This window comes from Pan paniscus, chromosome 2 (assembly GCF_029289425.2).
Source record: "Pan paniscus chromosome 2, NHGRI_mPanPan1-v2.0_pri, whole genome shotgun sequence".
NCBI lineage: Eukaryota > Metazoa > Chordata > Mammalia > Primates > Hominidae > Pan > Pan paniscus.
In genome coordinates this window covers 106,598,307-106,625,212 of record NC_085926.1, presented here as the reverse complement: position 1 = coordinate 106,625,212, position 26,906 = coordinate 106,598,307, and the positions used below count along the sequence as shown (strand labels likewise).

The window sequence follows — 26,906 nt, the reverse complement described above, 5'->3', positions numbered from 1 at the left end:
TTTTTGGCATAGTCTCAGACATAAAGAAAAAAATCAAGATTTCTTAAAGTTTTGAAAGCTGCTTCTAAACATATCAATAAAGACATGACAAAAAGCTGTTCTTAAAACAATGAGTACGCATTTTAAAAATAAGTGGTATGTAGAAATTAATGAAATTTCCATGTGACTAATTCAGTCTATATTTATATATGCAAATGTATAAATTACAATTTAAGGACGTGAAGTATGAAATTGTATTTCGTACTTCAAAATCATTCAGGATATAACATATGTAGACTTCTCTATAATCATATACTCAGTAAGCTATTGAATCATTTGTGCTATATGTCTACTTGAACTAATTTAAGTTCTAACAATGAATTCATGTATTTAACTCAAGTGTTCATAATCAGTATTATAATGCTATTATAGTCTCTTACCTTTTTATTCTTAGTCTTCTTTTTCCTTTGTTTACTCTTAACCTAGTAGGTAAAAAATTATTTATTAAATACGCAATTCAAATTGCCCAATGGGTTATTTTGCAAAATATATTTCCTCTCACCACTGAGATCTTTTGTTTTCTAATATTATAGATATTTCTTTCTAGATTCTATGGAAACAATTATTTTTGTTTTTATTATTTTTATTTTAATCCTAGTCTTCTGTCCTTAAATAATCACTGATGAATAAAGGAACAACACGTAATGTCAATAAGTAGGTTACTGATAAAAGTTCACAGATGCTCACTTACACACATGGATGTAACAAAGGAGGAAGACACTTTTTAAAAAGCAACATATTCATGCCTATAAGATGAAAGATCTAAGGATAATTTAGTGACTATATAATAACTGTTACCACTTATTTGTAAAGAAATACGGAGATTCCATTCTGGATGAATTTCATTCTACCTCTGCGCAAATGGTTTTGAAATATCCCACTTTTCTCTTCCTTTCTTTCCTCTCTATTTTAGACTATACTTTCTTCTACTTTCTAATACCTTCCCACATCCACTTCAACTGGGATTAAAAAAACATATTACAATCTAGCATAATGCCTGCCACATAAGTGTTTAAGAAATGGTGGCAAAATAAATGGTTATGGCAGGAAAGATTATGGAAGGAAGTACTGAGGCAAGGAAGGAAAGGACCATTCCAATTCGAGCTCTGTATAAACACTATGAAAATATAAGCTAAAATTATCTGGGATGCTTTAAGTACAGCACATGCAACAAATTAAAGGCCCAGAATAAGTTCTTCTAACTCAAATATTAATGAGAGCTTATACTTCCTGGAGATCTTTAAGAGATTCTGTTGAAGATTCACTGGGTATTGAGGCCCCATCTTTATTAATTTCTGCAAACTGTATCTCAGGGTGTGATTTCACATTTATATTGTACTCCATGAGAGGTGGACTTAGTTCTTCTTCCTCATTCTGTAACTCTTCTATTTCAATACCTAAACATTAAAGACAAAATTCTCAAAATCTAGATGAAAGCAATTTCAGCTTCTTATCAATGTTATAATGTTTGCCCAAAAAAGCAACATTCACAAAACAGAAATAAAATATATCTTACTCTTTTCAATTACTCGATGAAAATGTGATGTTCATTTATCAATTACCAAATAATATGTACAAACACCAGCCTGGAACTAATCAGTGTGAACCTGAGTGCTATGTTACCTACTGGAATCTTAGGTAGACTCTAGATATTAGATACTCTAGAACTTAAGTAGACTCTAAATACTTTTTGCATGTCCTGACCTTGATCCTATTAATAATGCAACTAGTATTATTTTAGCACATATATCTGAAATATAAAGAAAAAGAAGACAAAAGATCTATTTTTTCTGTTTTCTTTTTCATAAGAGGGGTGTGAGCCCCCTATTATGTGACCTTTTCTTTGAGACTTTGCTCCTTGATATTGCCCCAGAGACTCAGTCTCAAAACTTGTGGACTTTGTCTGACTGGTCTCCAGAGAGTCCAGCATTTTATCCCAAACAAATCTGTGGTGGTGTTTTTTTAAGTATAATTTTAATTGAATAATATTAATTACACTTAAAAAAATAGCACAAAAATGGAAATTAAACAATTACAACTTATCACCTGGCAAAAAAGTATATAGCTATAAACAATAGATGGACTAAATAAAGTTATACACGCTAAACACCAAACAGAGAAAGCAGGAAGGTATTTTTGCCTGCTGAAGTTTCTGTGAGTAAAACGTTAGAACATCATCCTTGGGAAAACCCTGAAGCACAGGCACTAAGCCAAAGGCAGAATAAAGCTCATTCTCGATTCAGCCAGACCAGTGGTGATTTGATCACATCATTTTCCAAGTTCTTTTTTTTTGAGACTGAATCTCGCTCTGTCGCCCAGGCTGGAATGCAGTGGCGTGATCTTGGCTCACTGCAACCTCTGCCTTCCGTGTTCAAGCAATTTTCCTGCCTCAGCCTCTTGAGTAGCTGGGACTACAGGCACCCGCCACCACACCTGGCTAATTTTTGTATTTTTAGTAGAGACGGGGTTTCACCATGTTGGCCAAGATGGTCTCGATCTCCTGACCTTGTGATCCACCTGCCTCAGCCTCCCAAAGTGCAGGGATTATAGGCGTGAGCCACTGCGCCTGGCCCAAGTTCTTCACAATTATAGTTTATCATTTAGTTTATCTGATCAAATAAAAATTTCATAGGTATCCCTTGTTAAAAAGTCATTTACACATTTTATTTCTAAATATACTTACGCTGACTGCCTGTTATTGACTGTAGAGCAATTCCTATAATACATAAAGAAAAATTTTAGATGTACAATTGCAAATGCAACAAATGAATGTCTGGCTAGGATTAAGGCAGAATATTTTTATATTGCACCAATTTATTCTGTAAGTAACTGGAAAAATAACCAGCTTTGTTCATCAATCCAGTTTAGACAAGGCACAATCTTTAGATTATCACATAAAGGTTATAAACCCATGATTAGAGAAAAAAAAGTAAACAAAAATGTGGTATCACAGATAAAGCCTAGAACACAAGCACTTTAAACCAAGCAACGAATACTTATCTTTACCGTCTAAGGCCATGAAATAATAGTTAATTACACAGCAAACCTCCACTGAAAGTTGGGACCTTTTTAGCAATCTGATTTATCCGATCATCACTTGCTCTCCTTGCCCATTAATATTTATTGAGCACCTACAATGTATATCAGGCTGTGTTAAGCTCTAGAGATTGAATGGTGAAGAAAAAAAGACAATCTTCATGGAGATTTAGTGGGATGATGGATGTTAATCAAATTATCAGATATCCAAATAAAAAGCAACTAGAATAGCTGAGGAAAGAAATATAAGATGGTAAGAAAGCCTCTAGTAAAGGGACTTGACCAATAAGCTCTTCAGTCTACTTGAGTAAGAACTGCTTAAAATGCTTTGAATTGAATGGGTGCTCAAAACTCTTTCTCAAATACTCTATTCTCATGAATTATTTAAAATCCTAAGAGTAAATGTATTTTTTAAAACCCTAATTTATAAGTCAAAAATTCTTGCCTGACTTTCTTATATATCAAACTCAGTGTCCTCCTCTTTCATTCTTAGATTATGCAAGAAAACAAAGGTATTCCAGAGCCTTAGTAAATACCAGGACTGAAATTGGGCACATCAATTATCTCTGAAGAAAATCTGGACCAGTTCACTAGAAACTTTTACAGTTGTATGTTTATATAGCATCAGTGTGGTCATCAGTTGTTCATTAGGCTGTAAATAACTTGAGACCAGGAAGTCATCCTGAATAGCACAGCAGGGTTTCAGAGATGTTGTCATGCCTTGAACTCTGCTTTCCAAAAGAATAGCTGAGAAGGTATCCTGAGATGTGGGAAAGGAGGTCTGAAGTCTTTTCCGTATCAATAGACAAGTTTGGGAGTGGCCAATACAAACACTTGCATGAATGTTACCTGATTTTTAAAATTATCTACAGCCAATGAATAGCTGCTAAAATTGTAAACTAAACAAGGTTCTGCTAGAAAGTAGAAGAAACATACATCCACACTGTGTCTAAACGAACATCTTTGAAACCACACAGTACTTACATGTCATGGTTTTAAACTTTATTAATTTTGGAGAATAAAACTCCACTTAAAGTGATAAAACTGTACTCAAAAGTCTTCAACAATTTCTTTCTGAAAAATGCGGACTCCTTAATGTGACAAAAAAATCCTCTTGAATGTACTCTATGAACTCTCCCCTACTTTAATCTCAATGAAGCCAACATTTTTTAGTTGCCTGCAGTATATTTTTATGTTTCTATACCTTTATTTTTGTTTCCCTCTGAAACATCCTTCTCAGTCTGCTTCACCTGGCTAACTTCTGCACACCATTAATAGTTCTTTAACTATGATACTCTCCAGAAAGCTTTTTTGGACTTCTTTAGCCTAGGATTTCCCATGGTATTCTGGAAACATCTCTAGCACTATAATTTCTTTTACCTTCCTGATGAGTCCATTTTCCCAAAACCGTGAGCTCACTGAATCTCTTGCCCTTTGCACTGTGCCTGGCACAGAGCAGACATTCAATCAATGGAAGTTTATTGGCTGAAGTAAATAATCATTTAGTACCTTGTTGATAGCAGGATAACATCCTCTGTATGATTTCTGGTACTGGTATGCCTAGGTAGACAGATAGCTGATGGTAATCAAGGGAGATATTCTCAATGGGATTCTCCTTCACTTTGTCAATATCCTCTTGCATCATCCCAAGGCGCAGAAGAATATCTGAAACTTTTTTCCAAATTGAATTGAACTGTGACTCAGTGAGACCATTCATCAAAATCTCACTAAGGAGGATATCCCTGTATTTGCACAGTCTCAGGATGTCTGCAGATTTAGAGATGTCAGAAGATGGCGGTTCCATATTCCATCCTTTTTTGGGTGCAGGGAACACATTTAAATGTTTTATAAGAGCTAACAGGAGGCATAAGTCAAACTGTTTGGATTGCGGTAACTCCTTGTTAGGAGGATAAAGCAGATGCCATGATCCACCCAAAGGATGATTGGTCCAAAGATGGTTGTAGTAGGATTCCAGCACATTCTTGTGTATAAGAAGCTCTTTTTTCAAAAGAGGGGGTGGCATAGCCTCATCAAATATTTGTCGAACAATGTCAGTACCAGAAATAATAATTATATGAAGCAGATGATAGAAATAATTATAATCAAGCTTGAAGATAGGCATTTCATCTGAAAATAAATTTTGAGAAGTCAAGACATTCCACATTAATGCTTATTTTCTATTTGGTCTCTCACATTGTATCCTAAGCTCCTGTAGGATAAAAACTATTCCAAAAGAATGAAGGATAGTACAGTGCTTTGCCACAGCCAGTGCTCAATTAGCATGCTGCTTTCTGCCTGTCAAAAAACCTAAACAAAAACATGTTCCCAAGCAAAAGTAATAACAAAGACTAATCACCACAGAAGTCTTTCAGTCATCCAAGGTTTTGCTCAAGTAAATGACCTTTAGCAACAACATGGCATCACAGTATTAGGTCTTTAAAAATTCTGAAATTTGCCAAGAATGCTAATTGTTAATGTCTAACTATACTTTACTTAAACAATTATACTTTATCCTAATCAGCACTGCCCAACGGAACGTCATGTGATAAAATGTTTTATATTTGCACTAATACTCACTGAGCATTGGAAATGTGGTTTGGGTGACTAAGGAACTGAATTTTAAATTTAATTTTAATTAATTTAAATTTAAGTAGCCACATACAGCTAGGGACTGCTATACTAGATAGCTCAGATCTATATCAAGAAATGCCAAAAGATCTAGCTCCTTGCTACTCAAAGGGTAGCCCAGAGACCAGGAGCATCAAGCATCCACCTGAAAGCCTGTTAGAAAAGCACAGTCTCAGGCCCCACTCTAGACCTACTGAAATCTGCCTTTTAACAAAATTGCCGGATATTTCAAATATATGTATAATGCTTGAGAAACTGTGATCTAATAAACCTCATCTTCTCACCCCCTCAAAAAAAGATAAGTAGGTATTTCATCAATAACATGGAATAAGGCATGAAACTGAACTATTTGGTATTTTCCTGTTTTAACAGTGCTTTCAAAGGAGAAAAGTCGGCTGAAGTGGATTAGAAAGTACTAATAATTTAGTATATGATGGCATTTGGTGTTATATGGATATCAAAATATGTGTTTGTCACAAAATGCAGCCTTATTATTTTATCCTTCAAGATTCTATGTTTTGAGAGATTTATTAAATTAACGTTTTTGCTTGAAATACTTGACATACATTGTGGAGGCAAGTTAAAAAGCTAATGACACAGGGAGCTTTCTTTGGGTTACCAAATAAAAAGTTGGCTGGACTGCCACCAAACTATTCTTCTATGGGCCCACGGTCCCTTAATTAAGGCCTCCAGGTTCTGGGCAGGACATTTCCTAGCACACTCCTAAGAAGCTGGCAGCTTAGTTTAGATTACTTAGCCTCAAAACTTGGCCTCAAACTCAAAATGTTCATTCCTTTCATGTAAGGGTACTCTAATGCTTGCTCTATTAAGAAGGAATGCAGCAAGGGAAGGAACAGTTGGTAGAAAACCTCTGCTGGAACACAATCCCACGGTATAGTCACAGCTATGCACCAGACCTAGCATGCCTCTCTATAGGATGTCAAGGTAATGTGAGATCCATACATCTGCTGATCTTCCTGTCTGTGATTTCCAGCCTACACCAAGCGCTGCTTGCTGGTATAAACCCAAGCTCAGTGAATGACAAACACAGTAAAGACGTGGTTGTTAATGGCATGAAAGTTGACAGAGAAGTCAAAAATTTTAACATACTTTTCAACAGAAGGCATATAAAAATAAAATAATACCTTTTGTATTAAATTTTAAACTGATCTTCGGTCTTATATCAGTATCAGTTATTTTCAGAGATATCAACTTTTTATAACTGCAAAAGGAAAAAAATTAAGTTATAGTGGAAATAAAATAATACCAAAGTCAGTCAAGATTTCTAGTATGAGCATGGCTAAGTGAGTATTTTCATCTTCTCCTAGAAATAATTCAAGAAGGAGAAAAAATAATGAACAAATAGAGCTCACCAACAATGAAAACCCTACACTGTCACTTTCATTGGAATTATCAAGTAAGCAGTATTGCCAGATTTCATACAAAAACTATCACATTACAAACTTCCTTGCAAAAAGGCTGTGTGGTAGCAGAAAAAAAAGGAAAGAAAGCTTTGCATTGTAAGACAAAAAAAGCAAGCAAGCAAACAAAAAAATAGCAAACCTGGAAGTCCTCCCTGGCCCTCTCTTCACCATATAATATTTTTGGCAATAACTATTCCAAGAAACCCCAACTCATTTAACACCTACTGATTAAAAACAATAAAGATGCTAGTAGAACATCAATACAAATAATTAGAAAAATAAAAAATAAAGTAGCAAAATGTATTAACTAGACTAAGCACTAGGTAAATGCTGCTGTTAAACAGATGGCTTGGCTTTGAAATGAACCACGGAAAACAAAACAAAAAAATATTGGACAACAACGCTACAATGTAAGCTTAATGAGGAAAGGGATTTTGGTGGTGGTTGTTATTGTTAACTGATTCTATCTCCAGTACCACTATAACACTGTTAGTTGCACATTACATTGAAAAAATGTAAAACTCTGACAATATGAAGTTATTGGGGAAGATACTGAGTAAAAGGTATCTCCCATACTGTTGGTGGGGAGTGTACATTTGTAAAACCACTCTGGAAAACAATTTGGCAAAAGCTAGTAAAGTTATAGATATACACAGGTGGCCTAGCAATTCTACTTTTAGGTATATATTCTGGAAAATTTTCTGCTCATATTGACCTAGCGACATGTACAAGAGTGTTCACTGCAAAACTATTGTTATAGCCAGGACCTAGAAATAAACATCTGTTAATGGTAGAATAATTAAATTAGTGAAGCAATAATATAAAATTAGAGCAATAAAAATGAAAACACTACAACTATAATAGTAAGAATGGAATCACACTAAACATGATTTTAAAATGCATAAAACAAATGTTTCCATATATAATGTTCAAAACAGAAAAAATTAAACTACACTTATAAGTAACAATATATTATGTAATTTATAAAGTAAGTAGAAGTAAAACATATGAAAACAATAGCACAAAAGAGGGAAGAAATGGAAATCTATTATTGCAAGGTTCTTACACTATACATGCTGTGGTATAATTATTTTAAAATAAACTTTGACAAGTTAAAAATATGTATTGTAAGTCCTCAAGCAACCACTAAAAAAGGGTAAAACTAATAAACCAAACCAGAAAATAAACAATAAAGACAGATAGGGAAAACTAAAAACAACAAGGAAGACAGTAGATTTCCAACCATATAAATTAGTAAAGAAAATACAAATGGAATAAAAAAAAACAATTTAAAAGCAGAGATTGTCATGTTGTATATATAAAACAACAAAGACCTATGCCACCTACAAAGAAATACATAGGTTGAAGTAAATGGATGCAAAAGGATATACCATGCAAACACTAATCAAAAGAAAGCTGGAGTAGCTATATTAATATCAGACAAAAAACACTTAAGGCAAGAATATTATCAGGGTTAAAAAGAGATGTTAAGGCCGGGCATGGTGGCTCATGCCTGTAATCCCAGCACTTTGGGAGGCCGAAGCGGGTGGATCACGAGGTCAGAAGATGAAGACCATCCTAGCCAATGTGGTGAAACCCTGTCTCTACTAAAAATACAAAAATTAGCTGGGTGTGGTGGTGTGCACCTGTAGTCTCAGCTACTCAGGAGGCTGAGGCAGGAGAATCGCTTGAACCTGGGAGGTGGAGGTTGCAGTGAGCCGAGATCGTGCCACTGCACTCCAACCTGGGTGACAGGGCGAGACTCCGTCTCAAAAAAAAAAAAGGATGTTAAATAAGAATAAAGGAGTCAAATTGTCAAAAAAAAAAAAAAAAAGTAACAATCCTAGATGTGTGTGTAGCATTTAATAAGAGTTTCTAGATATATAATTAGACAGTAGACAAAAAAAAATGAATAGTATACTTCAACATTCCCTGAGTAACTGATAGAAAAAGTAAATAATCAAAAATGACATAGAATGCTGAAACAGAGCTGTAAACTAATTTCATCTAATGTACAGACTATTTCATTCAAGATCAGAAGACACATTATTTACAAATCCAAGTAGAACATTCACCAAGATATACAGTAGTATGATCATAAAATAAATTACTGCAAAGGAATTAAACTAAAAGTGAATATCTGGAAAGATAGCTGAAATATTCCCAAATATTTGGCAATTAAACAAATACTCCTAAAGAGCCCATGGTTAAAACATACACACACACACAAAACTAGAAAACATTTAAAATACACTGAAAATATTAATAATAAATTTCTACACATCAAAACATATGGGGCAGCTAAAGCAATGCTTAATGTAAAATCAGTTTACAAAGAACAAAGGTCTCGAATCAATGATCAAAACTTTCACCTTAAAAAAAATCAAAGCAAATTAAACCTAAAGCAAACAAAAGTAAGGAAATTACAAAGAATAAACATCAATGAAATTTAAAACAAAAATATTATAGAAAAATCAATAAAATTAAAAGCTGATTCTTTGAAAAGATCAACAAAATTGATAGACTTCTATCCAGAATGATCAAAAAAAAAAGACACAAATTGCCAACATTAGGAATGAGAAAGGTGACATCGCTACAGAGAAAAGGTCTCTTTGGCTGAAGAAACCAGAAAACTGAAATGGAACCATGACTACTAAGAGAATGGGGGAATCCTATAAGGGGAAGTAATCAGAAAAGAGATCCCCAAATTCTTTCCCACAACGTCTCTGACTGAACACTGAACCACATGTGTAGAACAGACTAAAAGCAGCTCAACTAAGGCCAAAAGATCTGGACTGAGACTGGATCCACCACCCAAGAAAGTGTTCAAAGTTCATATCCAGCCAAATTAGTGGCCTGTCAAAATAAAAGTAACATTGCCCATTGGGGAATAATGGAATCCAGAATCTCTACTTTGTATTTATTGTGGCCTAGCTATGTGCCAGATATTATGCTATGTGCTAGGAACATACTAGAAAACAAGATAAAGTTCTTGCCCTCATGGAGGTTACACTCAAATGGAGAAGACAGCCAAGAAAGTGTAATAAACGTTAGTAAATGTTTTGATAGAAATAGAGGAAATACATGATAGAACATCTACTGTAATTTAAGTAAGGCTTTTCGAAAGCTTTAACTAGACAAAGGAGCAGAGTATTCCAAGCAAAGCTTGAAGGTCAAATAGTAAACTAGATATACTTCAATGCGATAACTTGGGAGGTTTCTTGAGATGGCACACTGAAGAAATCAAAAGAAGCTCCGTATAGTTGGTACATATATGGTTAAGAGTACAGTGACAAGAGATGGCACGAATGAGTTCAGCTGTGTACAAGGTTAAGTGAAGAGCCAAGCTAAAGAATCTGAACTTTAAGAGCAATGAGAAGCTTCTGAAAGATCTTCATGAACAGAAGTTATATATTCCAATTTTTGTTAGAAAAGTCCTATTGATGGTTAAGAAAACAACAGACTGGATAAAGTAAAGGCTAAAGACAGTTTTAAGAAGCTGTTTGAGAATTTCAAACGAGAAATAATGATATCCTCATTTAGTTTAGTGAAGTGGTAGAGACAGGGTAGAAATAGGAAGAAATTTATATTTTAAAAACTAAATTGGCCGGGCACAGTGGCTCACGCCTGTAATCCCAGCACTTTGGGAGGCCGAGGCAGGCAGATAATGAGGTCAGGAGATCAAGACCATCCTGGCTAATATGGTGAAACCCTATCTCTACTAAAAATACAAAAAAAATTAGCCGGGCATGGTGGCAGGTACCTGTAGTCCCAGCTACTCGGGAGGTTGAGGCAGGAGAATGGTGTGAACCCGGGAGGCAGAGCTTGCAGTGAGCCGAGATTGTGCCACTGCACTCCAGCCTGGGCAACAGAGCAAGACTCCATCTCAAAACAAACAAACAAACAAACAAACAAACAAAACCTAAATTGATAGGACTTTTTAAAAAGTTACAAAGCAGTGTTAGAAAGAAAGATCATGAGTCCAGTTTTGGACATGCTGAATTATAAATATTTTTGAAAAATAAAAATGGAGATATTCAGTATGCAGGTAGGTATATAAGGTCAAGCTTTTAGGAGAGAGATTTGTGCTAGATATAAAGATTTGGGCTTCATTAACTAATAAGGGAAAACTGATGCTTTAGATGTCAATGCAATGTCCCTACTAGATTGAAAAATGGCATTTACACGTTAAACAGAAGAAAAAGAGAATCAATTGATTGGGAAAACTTTTATATTGAAACTTCTAACTTCAGTAGCAACACTCTATAATACCGCTATTAATTCTAGCTTTATCAAATATATTACTCTGCAATACAGTTTTCTCATGTAAGAAACAGGAAGATTCTAATTGTAAGACAAGCTTAGTGGTTTGGATAAGTTTTGAAAGATAGAAAAGTATTTCATAACAAACTAACTTTAAGAAAAATATGTTTGTTTAAAGAAAAGGATTATTTTCATATTTAATGGGAAAGTATTCACATAATTTCTCCATCTCCGCTTTAGAATGTAAATGTCTACAATAAGTGGTGATAGGGAAACAAATGGCAATTAAATATGATTTTTTCACATACCTTAATACTACCTTAAAATTTAATGCAGCTCCATTAGGTGACAGAAACACAGAAGAATTAAGCAACCAAAAAATATATGCATATTCCAAAAAAGGTAACAGAGTATTTTATTTTAAGCTTACCTTGCTCCTAAATTTTCAATGGTGATATATTCATCCTTTCTCACAACTTCAAACTGCAAGTAATGGGGAAAAAATAGCCCTAAAGTAGTTCAATTTTCAAAATGTTTAATGTTATTTCTTAGCTTAACATTTGAAACATACAATGAGAGTGAAGCCACAGTGAATATAAAACAAACAAAACATGAATAACAAGGTAAGTAATAAATAATCCTGATCAAAAAAACGAACTAGAGTTGACCTTAAAAAAGCAGTTCTACTTTATATCACTATAGGATTTAAATGCCAAATCTGAAATACAAAAATAGCACATTTTACAATAAAGAAATAAGATACATTTCTAGTCATAATTTGGTCTATTTAGTTATGAACCAAAAATTCAACAAGATATTTCATTAATTAAAACATAAAATGGATATCATGTGAGTGCATTTTATGTAACAGGTACTATATGTGATGTTCTGTAGATACCTTCATAGGAGGATATTTACAGACTAAAAGAGGTTCAGAAAGTCTAAAATTATTTTTAACCTTAGGTGTCAAAGGATTAATTATCCTTAGTTCACGATATTTTCCTCATTGGTATACTTATGGCATATTTTGTCTTTGTTTCTCTTTTTGTGTCTTTCTCTTTATTCTTAATTTTTTACTGTTCTTAAGGACCACTTAAACATTACTTTGTATAAATCATGGTAATAAAAAGGTTCAAGAGCTCAGTCACCATCAAAGGCAATATGGCTGGAATCTAATTATGATGATCCCCAGGTCTGTTTCAAGTCAAAAATATTTTTCCAAGGAAGGAAAGCAAGAAAAAAAAAAAAAAAAGGACAAAACAAGATACTCACCAAAATTTTAACAATTCCAGGTACATCACATTGCAGCATCCTTACCATGTCACCTGTACATCCTTCCTTCAAACATTTTTTCCCACTAAAACTCTAAATTTATTAATAGAAAAAAAATAAAAATAGAAAAAATCACTGATGTGCAAATCTGATTATATTTAAATAAATGTAGTTAGAAGCAAATGTTGCTAGACAGTAAACTGGAAGATGTGAATATTTGACATGTAGCTGTTAAAAGATGGTCCATTTCATGTATCAATGGATATCCTATTTAAAATGTATGATTTCACTCTACTTCAAAATCTTCAAGTAGCTGTATTACAGACTAAAATGCATTTGCTGCTTCAGAGAAAGCAACTTCAAGTAAAATGTACTAATTAAGTATGTGTAAAGAGGATTACTGAATTTCTATCAGATATGTGAGGATTCTAGGGAAAAGGAAAGAATAAAAATGTTACATCCTTTCTCTAGTTCTGGCTTGCTATTTCTTTTGGTTAAATTACTTATTTTTCTTTTACTTCTCTTTCTAAAATTCAGTAATATTAATTGCCCCTACAATCAAGGAAATTGTAAAGTATATACCACTTAAAAATGAATAAGTAAATCTTTATACAATTGTTTTTACAGTTTACAATGTGAGTTCATCTGTTTTATCTGTTAATTCTTACAAAAACTCTATGAAATAGGTTTATCTTATCCTTACTTCAGAGCTTAAAAAAATTAGTCTCTGAGCAATTAAGTTACCAGTCTAATATAATAAAACTAGTAAGTGGCTCAGTCTGGACTTGAACCCAGATCTCCCAACTCCATATTCAATACACTTTCTACTACACCACAATTGCTTTAAACGGGTTTTCTGTTGTTTGTAGAATGTAAACACTATAGAACCACACATTATAGACCCAACTTACAGTCATCAGCTCACTAAAGAGTAATTAATTCAGAACTGGGCTTTGTATTTCCACTTTAATATTAGTGGCAAACAACTCTATTATATGTTATATATTATAATAGTTAATAATTATAACAGTTATGTTATATATTATATAATATTTATAATTATAACTTATATAATTATAATTATATAATTATATGTTATATAGTTATATATAATTATGTAGTTATATAGTTATATATAATTATAACTTATATAATTATAACTATTATATATAATGTATAACCATGTTATATTATATATTATCTATAACTACATATGATATGTAACTATTATAACTAAATATAAATATTAAAAGTTCCATATATATTTTTGAAGACTATGAAATTTGTCCTTGTTCTTCACCTCTAAAATGGAAATCCTTAAAACTGTATAATTATCCTTTCTGTGTTTTTACTAAGAAATTCTATTCTATGATCCTATGTGCATATATGCAACAATATTTCTATTCTTAAGAGTATACATTTCTAAAAGGAAGGGAACAAATTGATAGAAACCACTAAGCAAACCAACTAACTAGTAGTGTATCACCTACAAAGAGCTGTTTAATAAATGATGATAATGAATGAAAAGTGGTAGGGAGATAAGCATCAGAGAGAATTGGGAAAGAACAAAGAAGGAAGTAAAAGAAAAAAAGGAGGAAGTAAAAAGCAGGAGGGAAGTTATGAACAGGAAGAAACGATGCGGAAGACAACAAAAGAGGAAAGGGTAGAGGAAGAAATGCTGTTGTGGTTTTAAGAACGAATATAATACCTGATCATTTTCACCTGGATACTTTAAATTCTTGAACTTTTTCCAGCAAATTTTATGGAAATAAACACAGCAACTTTTACTGCACATTAACTGAAAAAATCCCTGGAAAAAGATAAAAGTAAGTTATCAATAAGGACATGGTGATTCTTGTATAGATAAAAAAAATTATATTGTCACTTTAAAAATTATTCTATAATTAGATAGATTTTACATGGCATTCAAAATTTATCAACAGAAATCAGAGATCACCAAATAACTTTACAAGTCATTTTTACATCACTAAAGATAGGAAAATTAGAACAGTAAAAAAAAGTCAATAATTTGAAAAAGTTAATATATTTTCCATGTTCTACGTACAACAAAATATCAGAAACCCAGTGAGTGATGTCTACAGAGGAACATGCTACCTACCCATCTTCATCTCCATTTTTACATTTCTCTTTTCCTCCATCCCCAGCTCCATACCATTACTGCCTGAATTCCCTCTGTTACCAATCATGAGAACTCAGATTTGCTGCCTTGCTGACAGCTCCTGAGCTACTGCATAATCCGAGGGTATAGATTGTTTGTCTTTCCCACTGTACCCTGCCTGGAAACTACAACCTTGCTTTTTAAAATTTTTGCTTTGATGACAAAAATTAAATTGTGTGCCCAGGTATTCCTGCTGCTGCATGCTGTTGTTCATTTGATTAGAACCCTAAAGCATTCTTGAGAAACCTTAGGACCATATCACCATGTCATCTAAACCAATACTGAACAAGCCTGACCCTGAGCACTACATCTCACCAGGCTCACTTTTCAATCTCTGTCTTATTCTATTGAATAGATCTTGGTCTTCTCCTTCTTCCCACCTATCGGATTGGCTGTACACATCATGCCTCGCAATTAAGATATCAGTTATTTTTTTAGAAGTATTGTCTGATTTGCACATCATCTCATCCTATCTTGTGATTTCACAAAGTCTTATTCTGATAGATCCAGAGAGAGAGATCTATCAGAAGTATTCTGATAGATCCAGAGAGAGAGATCTATCAGAAGTATTCTGATAGATCCAGAGAGAGAGATCTATCAGAAGTATTCTGATAGATCCAGAGAGAGAGAGATCTATCAGAAGTATTCTGATAGATCCAGAGAGAGAGAGATCTATCAGAAGTATTCTGATAGATCCAGAGAGAGAGAGATCTATCAGAAGTATTCTGATAGATCCAGAGAGAGAGAGATCTATCAGAAGTATTCTGATAGATCCAGAGAGAGAGAGATCTATCAGAAGTATTCTGATAGATCCAGAGAGAGAGAGATCTATCAGAAGTATTCTGATAGATCCAGAGAGAGAGAGATCTATCAGAAGTATTCTGATAGATCCAGAGAGAGAGAGATCTATCAGAAGTATTCTGATAGATCCAGAGAGAGAGAGATCTATCAGAAGTATTCTGATAGATCCAGAGAGAGAGAGATCTATCAGAAGTATTCTGATAGATCCAGAGAGAGAGAGATCTATCAGAAGTATTCTGATAGATCCAGAGAGAGAGAGATCTATCAGAAGTATTCTGATAGATCCAGAGAGAGAGAGATCTATCAGAAGTATTCTGATAGATCCAGAGAGAGAGATCTATCAGAAGTATTCTGATAGATCCAGAGAGAGAGATCTATCAGAAGTATTCTGATAGATCCAGAGAGAGAGATCTATCAGAAGTATTCTGATAGCTAAATTTCTTCAAATCAAGGCTGGTTACTTTTTCCCCCTGCCAAGGCCCATAGAAGAGAAAACGATCACTTATTTAGTAGTATCATTCCTGCAGAGTGACAGCCTTTCTCCTTAGTAAAACGCTACCATTCTTAACCTCTAACAATTCTAACTATAAAGTAAAGCATTTTTAGATCATTTTCACTGTATGACTGACTGCAGGAATAATACTTATAACTTCAGATGCATGTGAATGTTACAAAAACCTTAGTGAAACCAATTTATTCTTTTATTGACTCACAGAATATAAATAATTCCTGATCACTCTGAATCTAAGTTCTCATAGTAAAATAACTTTTCAACTGCTTTACCATTGTAATTAAACTAAATGCTCTTTTAAAATATTTTATACATAATATAATTTTTATTATTTTATATAGTTATATATAATTTTTCAATTACTTTTTAAAAATACTGTTAATTGACAATTACAGTACCTTATAACTGGTGTTCTTCAAAATGTCAGCTTCACAAGATCGTTCACAATCTAGGTAACTACAAATCGTCTGCTTCATTATATTGCTTTCAGTTTTCTTGATAAAATTATTAAGAAGATCCTAGATTTTAAAAACAGAAAGAATTCTCATGAATTACTAATAATAAATTAACACCACAATTAAGACTACCCATGTTTTACCTTGGTAATATGTCCATATCATACCCCTTTTCGAAGTACTTGTATATATGTATTTTTTTAATAGTAATAAAACATTTCCCTAATTCAAAGTAAACAATGTATAGGAAGGTCCTAAATTAGAAGTACTGGATTTCTTAATGAATGATATAAACATGGAGAATGGAGAGAAGTGTATGTTTGAAGCCATACATCTCTTTATCATCTAACTCATAGCATAACACCTGGCATATTCCTATCAAGAATTATTTGCTCTAATATATACACACAGAGAGAAAATAAATCACTGGTGTCCAAGAGAATCTTGGCTGGAAGCAACCTGTAGGTCACTGCATTGGCAGTGGAACCACTGTGGTAGTGCAATATGCTATTCACTGCTATAATGGGCAAAACTACAGTAGAGAAATATGTTTTCAATGTCTTTAGTTACAAATCAGAATATAATTTCTCATTTTAAAATACTGATTAAATGGCCAGAAGTGGTGGCTCATGCCTGTAATCATGGTGCTTTGGGAGGTCAAGGCAGGAAGACTGCTTGAGCCCAGGAGTTCAAAGCTGCAGTGAGCTATGGTAGCACCATTTCACTGCAGCCTGGGTGACAGAATGAGACTCTATCTCTAAAAAATAAAATAAAATAGAATAAAACACATAACAAATAAATGAAATGCTGATTAAATACAAGTGAATCATGTAATCAGGTCTAAAATGATTAGATAAGGTCCTTCATACTTATCCTTTAGAGGGATAGTGTTACAAAATTTCAAATAGTATTACTGCTAATGTATTGAAGGTATATATGATAAATAAGCCTCTAGAAATTATTTCACAAATATCAGCTCAATGTAGGAGGACAAAGTTGAGAAAATTTCCCAGACAGTAGAAAAAAATATCTTGAGAAATAAGAAAATTAGAGACTCAGTCTAGTCTACAAGGCATCTGAATAATAAGTATTTCACAAAGAAAAAGAGAAAATTAAGAAAATATTATGAAATATATAAAACAAGAAAATGTCCCAGAAGCAAAAAACACAAGTTCAGAAAACTGGTGATACAGAAAATATCCTTAACAATTCCCAGAAAGAAGAAAATAAAACAGGTCAAATACAAAAGTTTAAAAATCAGAATGAAATCAAGTTTCTTAAAAGTAATATTAGAAGTTAAAAGATAACAGAAAAATGCTTTTAAAAAATTGGAGGCCAAGGTGGGAGGATCACTTGAGCCCAGGAGTTTGAGAGCAGCCTGGGCAACATACTGAGACTGTCTTTACAAAAAAAAAAAAAAAAAAAAAGGAAATAATAATAATAATAATATTTTTTTAAAAATTAGCCAAGTGCAGTGGCATGTGCCTGTAGTCCCAGCTACTTGGGAGGCTGAAGGAAAAGAATTGCTTGAGCACAGGAGGTTGAGGCTGCAGTGAACTATGATCATGCCACTGCACTCCACCCAGGGTGACAGAGCAAGAACCTGTCTCCGAAAAGAAAAATTATTCTATCCTCAGGCAAGATATGAACAGAGTATACAAAGGATAAATTATTTTGATACTTAAAAGGTCTCAAAAAATTTACCTCCCATGCAAGCTCTCTTTTACGGGAAGCTGCTAGAGAATAGAGGAGTTGCACCACCAAAACAAGGAAGCAACCCTAGGAAGGAAAACTTGAGTTCTGAGAAACAGAGGATTCCACATACAAGAAAGGTGAGGAAAATTCCCAGGATGAGAGTGAAGGGAAACCCTGAGGCCAGCTTAACAAAAACATAACTACCAGTAGGATAGGGGAGAGAGAGAGAGAGAGAGAGAGAGTGAGAGAGAGAGAGAGAGAGAGAGAGAGTGTGTGTGTGTGTGTGTGTGTGTGTAGGGGATGTATAAGCAAGCTAAACTCTCATTTTTCACAGTGAGAAGTCAAAAGAGAAAAACCTGGAGATATGTTTTAAATAGCAGTATTTCTTTTGAAAAATAGGTAAACATCAAAGAAAAATGTCTAGAAAGTTGGAAGAATGACTCTAGGAAGCAGAATTTCAGTTAGAGATAACAAAACAGAAACTCTTACTTTAAGTCTTTAAAGATTATTTGACAAACTGAATATATATATATTATTGTGCATAAAATAAAAATTCAGTAAAAAAGTTAGATAATAAAGAAAGCAAAATATTTTAAAAAGAGGAAGAAAAAGAGTAAAACAACCAAGATCAAGTAAGGGACTGCTTTGTAAAGTAGGGATGAAAATTTAGTATTTTTAAAATGCATAAAATTATTACTTTAGCAAGTCAAAATTAAAAGTCATATGATTACCTTGACAATGCCAAAAGCTGTCTGCATGTTCTATTGATTACTGAAAGAAGTATATTAAAATATTCTATTGTGATTGGGGCTTTAAAAATATTTCTCCTTTCAATTCTGTCAGTTTTTGTCCCATATATTTTGAAGCTATATTACTAGGTATATACAAATTTGAGTTATTATATCTTCCTGGATAATTGAATTTTATATTTTAATAAAACGTCTCTCTTTATTTTGAGTAATGCTTTTGGCCTTAAAGTCAGGTAAAACATAAAGATCAAGAAAGATTTAAAGTTTTTTAAAGTTTTGAAAAAGATATGTCATTCAAACATTAACCAAGAGAAACCTGGTTTAGCTATGTTCATATTAAACAAATTAAAAAGACGCAAATGGTTTATCAGATGGGTTAAAAATTACCCAAAAGGTAAAGAACACCCAGAAGGTGTGGGAAAATGAAAAGTCTCACACTATTTGAAGAATATAAAGTGGTACAATTTTCTGAGAGAAAATACAGAGACATATAACAACTTTATAATTGTGTGAACACTTGCTCCACAATTCCACCTTTAGAAATTTATTCTAATGAAACGACGTGAGAAATATGCAAAGATCACTTTATATAAGAAGGAAAAACTGGAAATATTTAGAATAAACTTAGCAGGGAACTAGTTGAGCAAATTAAAACAAAGCTATATAATACATTATTATGCCAAAATCGCATTGTATAATAGTCTAATGACTGAGAAATAAAAAATACTATATATTTATATATATATATTATGCCAAATCGCATTATGCCAAAATCGCATTGTATAATATGGCAAAATCGCATTGTATAATAGTCTAATGACTGAGAAATAAAAAATACTATATATTTCCAGAGTACAAATAAGTGTGCACAACATCACAACTTAAAATCACAAAATAAAAGCTATTGGTGTTTATATGTGTGTGTGTGTGTGTGTGTCTGGACAGATATAAATAAAAATGCTAACAATGGTTTTTCCATTTGAAGAAGAAATATAGATGAATTTCATCTTTATCTTTAGGCATTTTTATATTTTCCATGTTTTCTGAACTAAGCATTTAGTACTTTGTAATTTAAATCAACAGCAAAATAATGGTAAAGATAATTAGGAAAAAAAGTTAACAGCTACATTTGACTCTAACCATGCAGGGTACTGGCCTAGTATCATTATTAATTTTCTCATTATTTGAAAATGTTAACACTGCCACCTCACTTCTCTCTCCTTGTTGAATCATACATTCTGCACTAGGTAATGCAATAAAGGTTGTTTCTTGTATAAAAAGTTATGTGCCAATAAAAGAACATGCTTGCTGTAAGAATATGATATAGTTGGTTATTCTGATTAGTTACAAATAAAATGTTACTCTTAAATAATTTCTTACTTTAAAAGTTGTAGGTAAATCTTCATCTTCTGTAGGATCTATGTCAAACCAATGGTCATTTTTGTCTCCAATTTCTTGTAAGCTTTTATGAAATTCTAGCAGTCCTCCATTATATCTGAAAGGCATTTTAAAATAAGGTTAGTTTGAACGGGACTGTGTAGATGCATGGTTTACCAATGAGACAACAAATAACCCATTTTTTATGGTAAATAGGGTGGTGATAACCTCTGGCATGCCATAGAAATACAAATACTAGCACTCTCACCTGTGGCAGATTGGCATGAAATACAGGTGGAAGGGGAGGCACAAGATTATGTAGTAGCTCAAGCTTGAATAGTATGGGGGCCATGGTAATTAAAGGGACTGTAGAGTTGGTTGGCTTTAAACTGTCTTGGAGGCCTTGAAGAAAGAGAATGACAGGCACAGGTCAGCCAACTATTAACTCAGGATACACTGTGAAAGCCAGAAGGCCTCTATGGGGGCAATTGAAAGAGACTCTCATCCCCTATGGCCATAATCTGTGCTGAAAATAAGGCCCAAATTTAATCATAAAGTGAAACAAACTGATATTGAATGCACAGCCTCAACAAGACTAATACCATCAACTCAGGACACTGAAAACTAGAAGGCCTCTATGGCAACATCAAAAGAACCTCCTCTAGACATAAGGCAGACTATGCTGAAAATGAAGCTCAGGATTTAACCATAAGGGTAGAACAGCTGCAAAAGAGACCCAAAACACAGCCTCAACAGAACTACACTAAAATTAGGGCTTTGATATGCAATGAGTAGACCCTAGGATCTAAAATGGGGGTATTTAGGTGAATGTGCTTAGAAATATTGAATCCTTAAATTTCCCCCATGAACCCTCTTGACTGGCAAAGACCTCTTCCTTGCCACAGGAGAGCAGCCTACCTTTATTTAGAGACCATGCAAAAATATCAGCTGAGATGTATGTCTCAAAAGGTGATGCCCTTCCTTCTTAAGATCTTCCCCTACTGGCTGGGTGCGGTGGCTCATGCCTGTAATCCCAGCACTCTGGGAGGCTGAGGTGGGTGGATCACGAGATCAGGAGATCGAGACCATCCTGACCAACACAGTGAAACTCCATCTCTACTAAAAATACAAAAATGAGCCAGGCATGGTGGCGCATGCCTGTAATCCCAGCTACCTGGGAGGCAGAGGCAGGAGAATCCCTTGAACCAGGGAGTTGGAGGTTGCAGTGAGCCGAGGTTGCAGTGAGCCGAGACTGCACCACAGCACTCTAGCCTGGCGACAGAGCGAGACTCCGTCTCAAAAAAAAAAAAACTTCCCTTACCTCATTGCCTTCAGACAATAAATCTAAGGTCAGGTGGAGAGCCCAAGTGAGAAAACAGAGCCCTTGCCCAGGACGAAAAAGCTTGTTAATCATAAGAATTGCAGAACCCTACTAGAATGTACTGGCAGAAACATGAGTGGGAGTGGATCTTTAAAGTGCTGAACCAAGGGTAAACACAAGGCTGAATGGGGAAGTGTACACTGATAAGGAAAAACTCTTCCGTAATTCAAGATTTACTTTCCTAGAAAGGACACCTGAATCCAGTCCTAATATGGTGCTGAGAAGACTCCTTGAAACTTGGACACAATAATGGTCTATAGTAAATTAAGAAGAAATGCTGAAAATTTTTTGAGGAATATTAAAGGAGTCAAGGAAGTGAGAAGGTTAGAATTGACTTACTACATAAAAACACAGAACCCACCACTAATTCAGTGTTCCTAGAAAGGCTCAGAGGACACCCCATTCATTAATACAATAAGAACTACAGAGTAAGCAGGGCACCAGTGTCTTTGAGGAGCTCAGTGGTGGTTGTCCTCTATAGGCCAGGGATGAAAGTAATGATACTGCCATACAACTGGACTTTCTAGTGTCAATGATCTGGAAAATGAATTCTCTCCAATGCTCATCAGTAAAGAGAATAAAAAACAGTTTTCACATCTGAGGAAGGACAGCAGGATATATTCTTTGTTCTTGTCTCAGGCTATGTTAATTCTCTTACTTTGTCACAGTATAGACTGAAGGAATTTGGATCATTTTGACATTCTACAAAGCATCACACTAGCCCCACTATATTGATGGCACATGCTGCTCAGACCCAGTGAACAAGAAGTGAGATGTCTTGTGGATACCCTAGTAAAAAAACAGGCAAGCCAGAGAATAGGACATCAACCTTACAAAGAATCAGGGAACTACCACATAGGTGACACTTTTAGGGATCCAGTGGTTTGGCCCAGCAGTAATCCTTCATAAGAGTTTGCCCAAGCAAACTTTTCCAAATTCATCCCTCAGATCTTAGTCAAACATTGTTTTCTCAGGGAGACTTCTGATTCCCAGAACCAGCCTCCAGGAAACACTTCAGTTATTCACTCTAGTTTCCTTCATAGCTCTTTATCCTATCTCATAAATATTTTATGACTGATTAGTTGATTAAGATCTATATCTTTCACTGTACTTTCAGTTACATGAAGACAGGAACTGTATTTTGTAAACCACTGTAACCTCAACACCTAACAGTTTCTGGAATATAATGGATACTTAGTAAATAAAATGAATGAATGATGTTACAAATGGTTATGGATCTCCATATAGGAAGTAAACAGATAATCTGTATAGTTTCCTCCATACAATTTCACTTTCTTAAAATAAGTAGTAGCCAATACTCCAAAAACTCAGCATTTGGACCCTTTTCAACTCTTTATAAGCTCATTTTATACTTTTAAAAACTATTCCAAGTTAGTGGTGATAATACTAATAACTCCAACCATAATTTATTTATTAAGTACAGCATTTTTGTGTCCTAGGCAATGTTAATCACCTGCAAAAGCCTCATGAAGTGAACCCTACACTATTATTAGTTCTATTTTAGAGATAAGAAAAAAATATGAGGCTTAACAACATTAAGTTTCTTAGCATAAGTGATAAAAAATGTAGCTGAACCCGGGTCTATCAGACTCTAAAGCCTATGCTCCTAATGTTAATGCTAGACTGCTTCTTATTGCTATGGCCTGTTAAGTTTGCTATTTAATATTCTCAACTACATTAAAGAAATTATACAAATAGGCAAAGAAGAAAAGGATAAAACAGTAGAGCACAAATGTCACAATGCCTGATATACTGTGCACACTTACTTCCATTTCACAATGCTGAGACTTCACAGGCAACATCTACCCGTTAATTAAAATCCTTACCTCTTTTGAGCACATCGCAGTAAACCACGTCCAAAATAAACTAAAGACATAAAGTTTTCACAAATTTCATTTTCTTGGATCATCATCTTCATCACCAGAAATTTATTCTCAGCTTCTGTATAATCCTGTAGTAACATAAAACTAGGTTTGGCTGCTGTAAAAGTGAATTTTTTTTTTTTACAATAAACAATTACTTCTCAAACTGGAGAAATTAGGGCAGCTTTAAAAATAATCCAATCATCTGGTCTTTTATTCACATTCTGAATCCTGGCATCTCTGTATGTGATTACAAAGATCATGTAGTCAGTGTTTAAAATATTTATTTATAAATAAACTTAAGACCTTCTTTAACCAATATTTCAAAGTGAATATTAAGATGGTAACAAAAATTTGTGTATCTAAAACTGGCAATTAGGCATGGTGGTGCACACTGATAGTGTCAGCTCCTTAGCAGGCTGAAGCAGGAGGATTGCTTGAACCCAGGAGTTAAGTCCAGCTTGGGCAACATAGTGAGACGCCATCTTTTAAATACATACATATACATATCTAACTGGCAAGTACTACTAGCCAAAATAAGGGCTTTTCTGATAACTGTTAGAGCACAATTCTTTATCATTCTTCCTAATGGGAGCACAATTCTTCACAGTATTTCAGATAGAAAGTAAGTGATTTGTTGCCCATAGATATAAACTCTTTTGGGGAATCACCACCTTAATCATAAACAACATAGGTCTGGAAGTAAATATCAGGATCTGTTATAATAGATGCTTCAGTGAAAAAGGCATAATGGCCTCAGTCTCTCTAGAAAAAAAAAGCTGGAAAAATGCTGCCTGGCCTTACTTTAAAATATTCTCTAGTACATCACACTAAACAATTAGTACTACATTAAAGTATTTAAAATAGAATGTTTTCAGTTTTGCTGCTTATCAATTCTACTTCACTTGTTAATTCTAATTAACAAGTCATATTTATATATTTAATTTATGAAGTCAGAAATACAGATTTGGGAAGAAAAAATAAGAGAAATATCAAAGCTATGAAGAAAATATGAGAAATCATTAAAAATCAGAAAAAAAAGGAAATGTTAAATTCAACAGAACCCTTAGAAATTATCTAGTTAATTCCCAGATTTGTACTTATTTGCACTTGTTTGACAAATAATTTGAGGTACAATTCATATTTTACAAAAGGGATACGATTAAAACCAGAGGGATTAAGCTATACTAGAAAATGGATTAAAATGTATTATGTAAGTGAAAGAAGCTAAATAATTTTTTATTTTACATGAATGGTAAGCATTCAAAAGATAAATAAAAGAAATGAAGTTATAAGCTAATATTAAGTTTCCTTTTTTAATATTTTTAGTTTCATATTATAATCTTTGGCCTGATTATTCCAAGATGTAAAAAGATTTATAAAGGGCAAATAACATGTTACATACCTCTTTCTTTCCTCTTTCAGTGAGTGCTACTCCATATAAAAACAGTAATGTCAAATAATAACCAATATTAATCTGGTGTGCCTACAAAGAAAAAAATATGTTAATTGGTTATTTAGACTAAGCTACTTTTCAGTACAACAAGCTTAATTAAATATCCTAAGCTTAATTAATAATTATTAAAACAAGTAAAAATTATCAAAACATTATCAGTCATCTAATAATAACGATAATGTATTTTAGATATATTTGATAATTTGACCCAGGAAGAAAGAGGATAGTCAATAATCTCAAAATAAAACATTAAAATTTAATCAAAGGAAAGGATATGGAAGAAAGATGGCCAAATAGAAGCTCCAACAATCGTCACCAACACAGGAACACCACACTGAACAAATACCCCATAGAAAAGCCCCTTCATAGAAACAAAAATCAGGTGAGTGATCACATTACCTGGTTTGAACATCATATTAAGGAAAGAGGCACTGAAGAGGGTAGGAAAGACAGTCTTAAGTTGCCTATACCATCCCTTCCTCCATCCCCTGACTACAGCTATGTGACATGGAGAGAGAATCTGCGCTTGGGGGAAGGACTTTGCACTGGAACTCAGTGCTGCCCCGTCACATCAGAAAGCCACACTGAGCAGAACTCAGTCAGTGATCACGGAGGTAGCATTTAGACAAGTGTTAGCCATAGGTAAATTGTCCATCCCAGCAGTCAGAGCCTGAGTTCCAGCAAGCCCTGCCAGTGTGGGCCAAAGTGCTCTGGGGTCCTAAATAAAAGGCAGTCTAGGCCACAAGGACTGCAGTTCCTGGCCATGTCCTGGTGCTGTGCTGGGCTTGGAGCCAGTGGATTTGTGGTGTATACAACCTAGTAAGATACCAGATGGGGCAGGCAAGGGAGTGCTTATGTCACCCCTCCAACTCCAGGGATAACAACTCACACGTCTGGGAGAGACACCTTCCCTCTGCTTGAGCAGAGGAGAGAGAAGAATAAAGACGATTTTGCCTTGCCACTTGAATATCGGCTCAGTCACAGTAGAATCCTGAGGCTCTAGCTCCAAGACAATATTTCTAGACACATCCTGGGGCAGAAATGAATCCACTGCCTTGAAGGTAAGAACCCAGTCCTGGCAGGGTTCATTACCTGCTGACTAAAGAGCCCTTGGGCCCTGAATAATCAACAGTAGTAGCAGTACTCGCCATGGGCCTTGGGTGAGACTCAGAGCTATGCTGGCTTCAGATGTGACCCAACACATTCCCAGCTGTGGTGGCTATGGTGAGAGATGCCTTTCTGCTTGAGAAAGGCAGAGGGAAAAGTAAAGGGGACTTTGTCTTGCAGCTTGAGTATCAGCTCAGCCACAGTGGGATAGAACACCAAGTGGGCTTCCAGGGTTCCCACTTCCAGACTTCAAGTCCTGTCTGGCACTTCTGCACTCGCCCTGGGCCAGAGAGAAACGCACTGCTCAGAAAGAAGAGACTCAGTATAGATGGTAGCAAGGCAGTCGTCACCATAGGGTTTGAGCAAGAACCAGTACTGGGCTGGCTTCGGATCTGAACTAGAGGAGTCTCAGTGGTCGTGGCCACAAGAATGCTTGTGTCACCCCTCCCCCAGCTCCAGGCAGCTCCATACACACACACACACACACACACACACACACACAGAGAGAGAGAGAGAGAGAGAGAGAGAGAGAGAGAGAGACTCTGTTTGTTTGGGGTAAAGGAAGAAGAGAACAAGAGTCTCTGCCTGGTAATCCAAGGAGTTCTTCCAGATCTTACCAAAGACTACCAAGATGGTATCTCTATGAATCT

The 26,906-nt window shown here is 34.6% G+C and overlaps 1 protein-coding gene across 7 annotated transcripts in view; it reads right to left on the bottom strand.

Moving 5' to 3' along the window:
• Positions 1 to 26,906, bottom strand: part of DZIP3 (DAZ interacting zinc finger protein 3) — a 105,055-nt gene that overhangs the window by 44,677 nt on the left and 33,472 nt on the right. For all 7 annotated transcript variants that reach the window (XR_004670658.3, XR_004670657.3, XM_003825061.7 and 4 more), the window contains exons 6-17: positions 25,099 to 25,179; positions 23,658 to 23,782; positions 20,433 to 20,547; positions 16,552 to 16,671; positions 14,371 to 14,472; positions 12,663 to 12,755; positions 11,821 to 11,873; positions 6,849 to 6,925; positions 4,585 to 5,202; positions 2,723 to 2,755; positions 1,267 to 1,436; positions 420 to 461 (exon numbers count right to left, since the gene is read on the bottom strand). Coding sequence is in view for 5 of the 7 variants with exons in the window: in XM_003825061.7 (XP_003825109.1) it covers positions 420 to 461; positions 1,267 to 1,436; positions 2,723 to 2,755; positions 4,585 to 5,202; positions 6,849 to 6,925; positions 11,821 to 11,873; positions 12,663 to 12,755; positions 14,371 to 14,472; positions 16,552 to 16,671; positions 20,433 to 20,547; positions 23,658 to 23,782; positions 25,099 to 25,179 (1,629 nt within the window). In the remaining 2 variants the exon portion in view is untranslated. The remainder of the gene's footprint in view (positions 1 to 419; positions 462 to 1,266; positions 1,437 to 2,722; positions 2,756 to 4,584; positions 5,203 to 6,848; positions 6,926 to 11,820; positions 11,874 to 12,662; positions 12,756 to 14,370; positions 14,473 to 16,551; positions 16,672 to 20,432; positions 20,548 to 23,657; positions 23,783 to 25,098; positions 25,180 to 26,906) is intronic.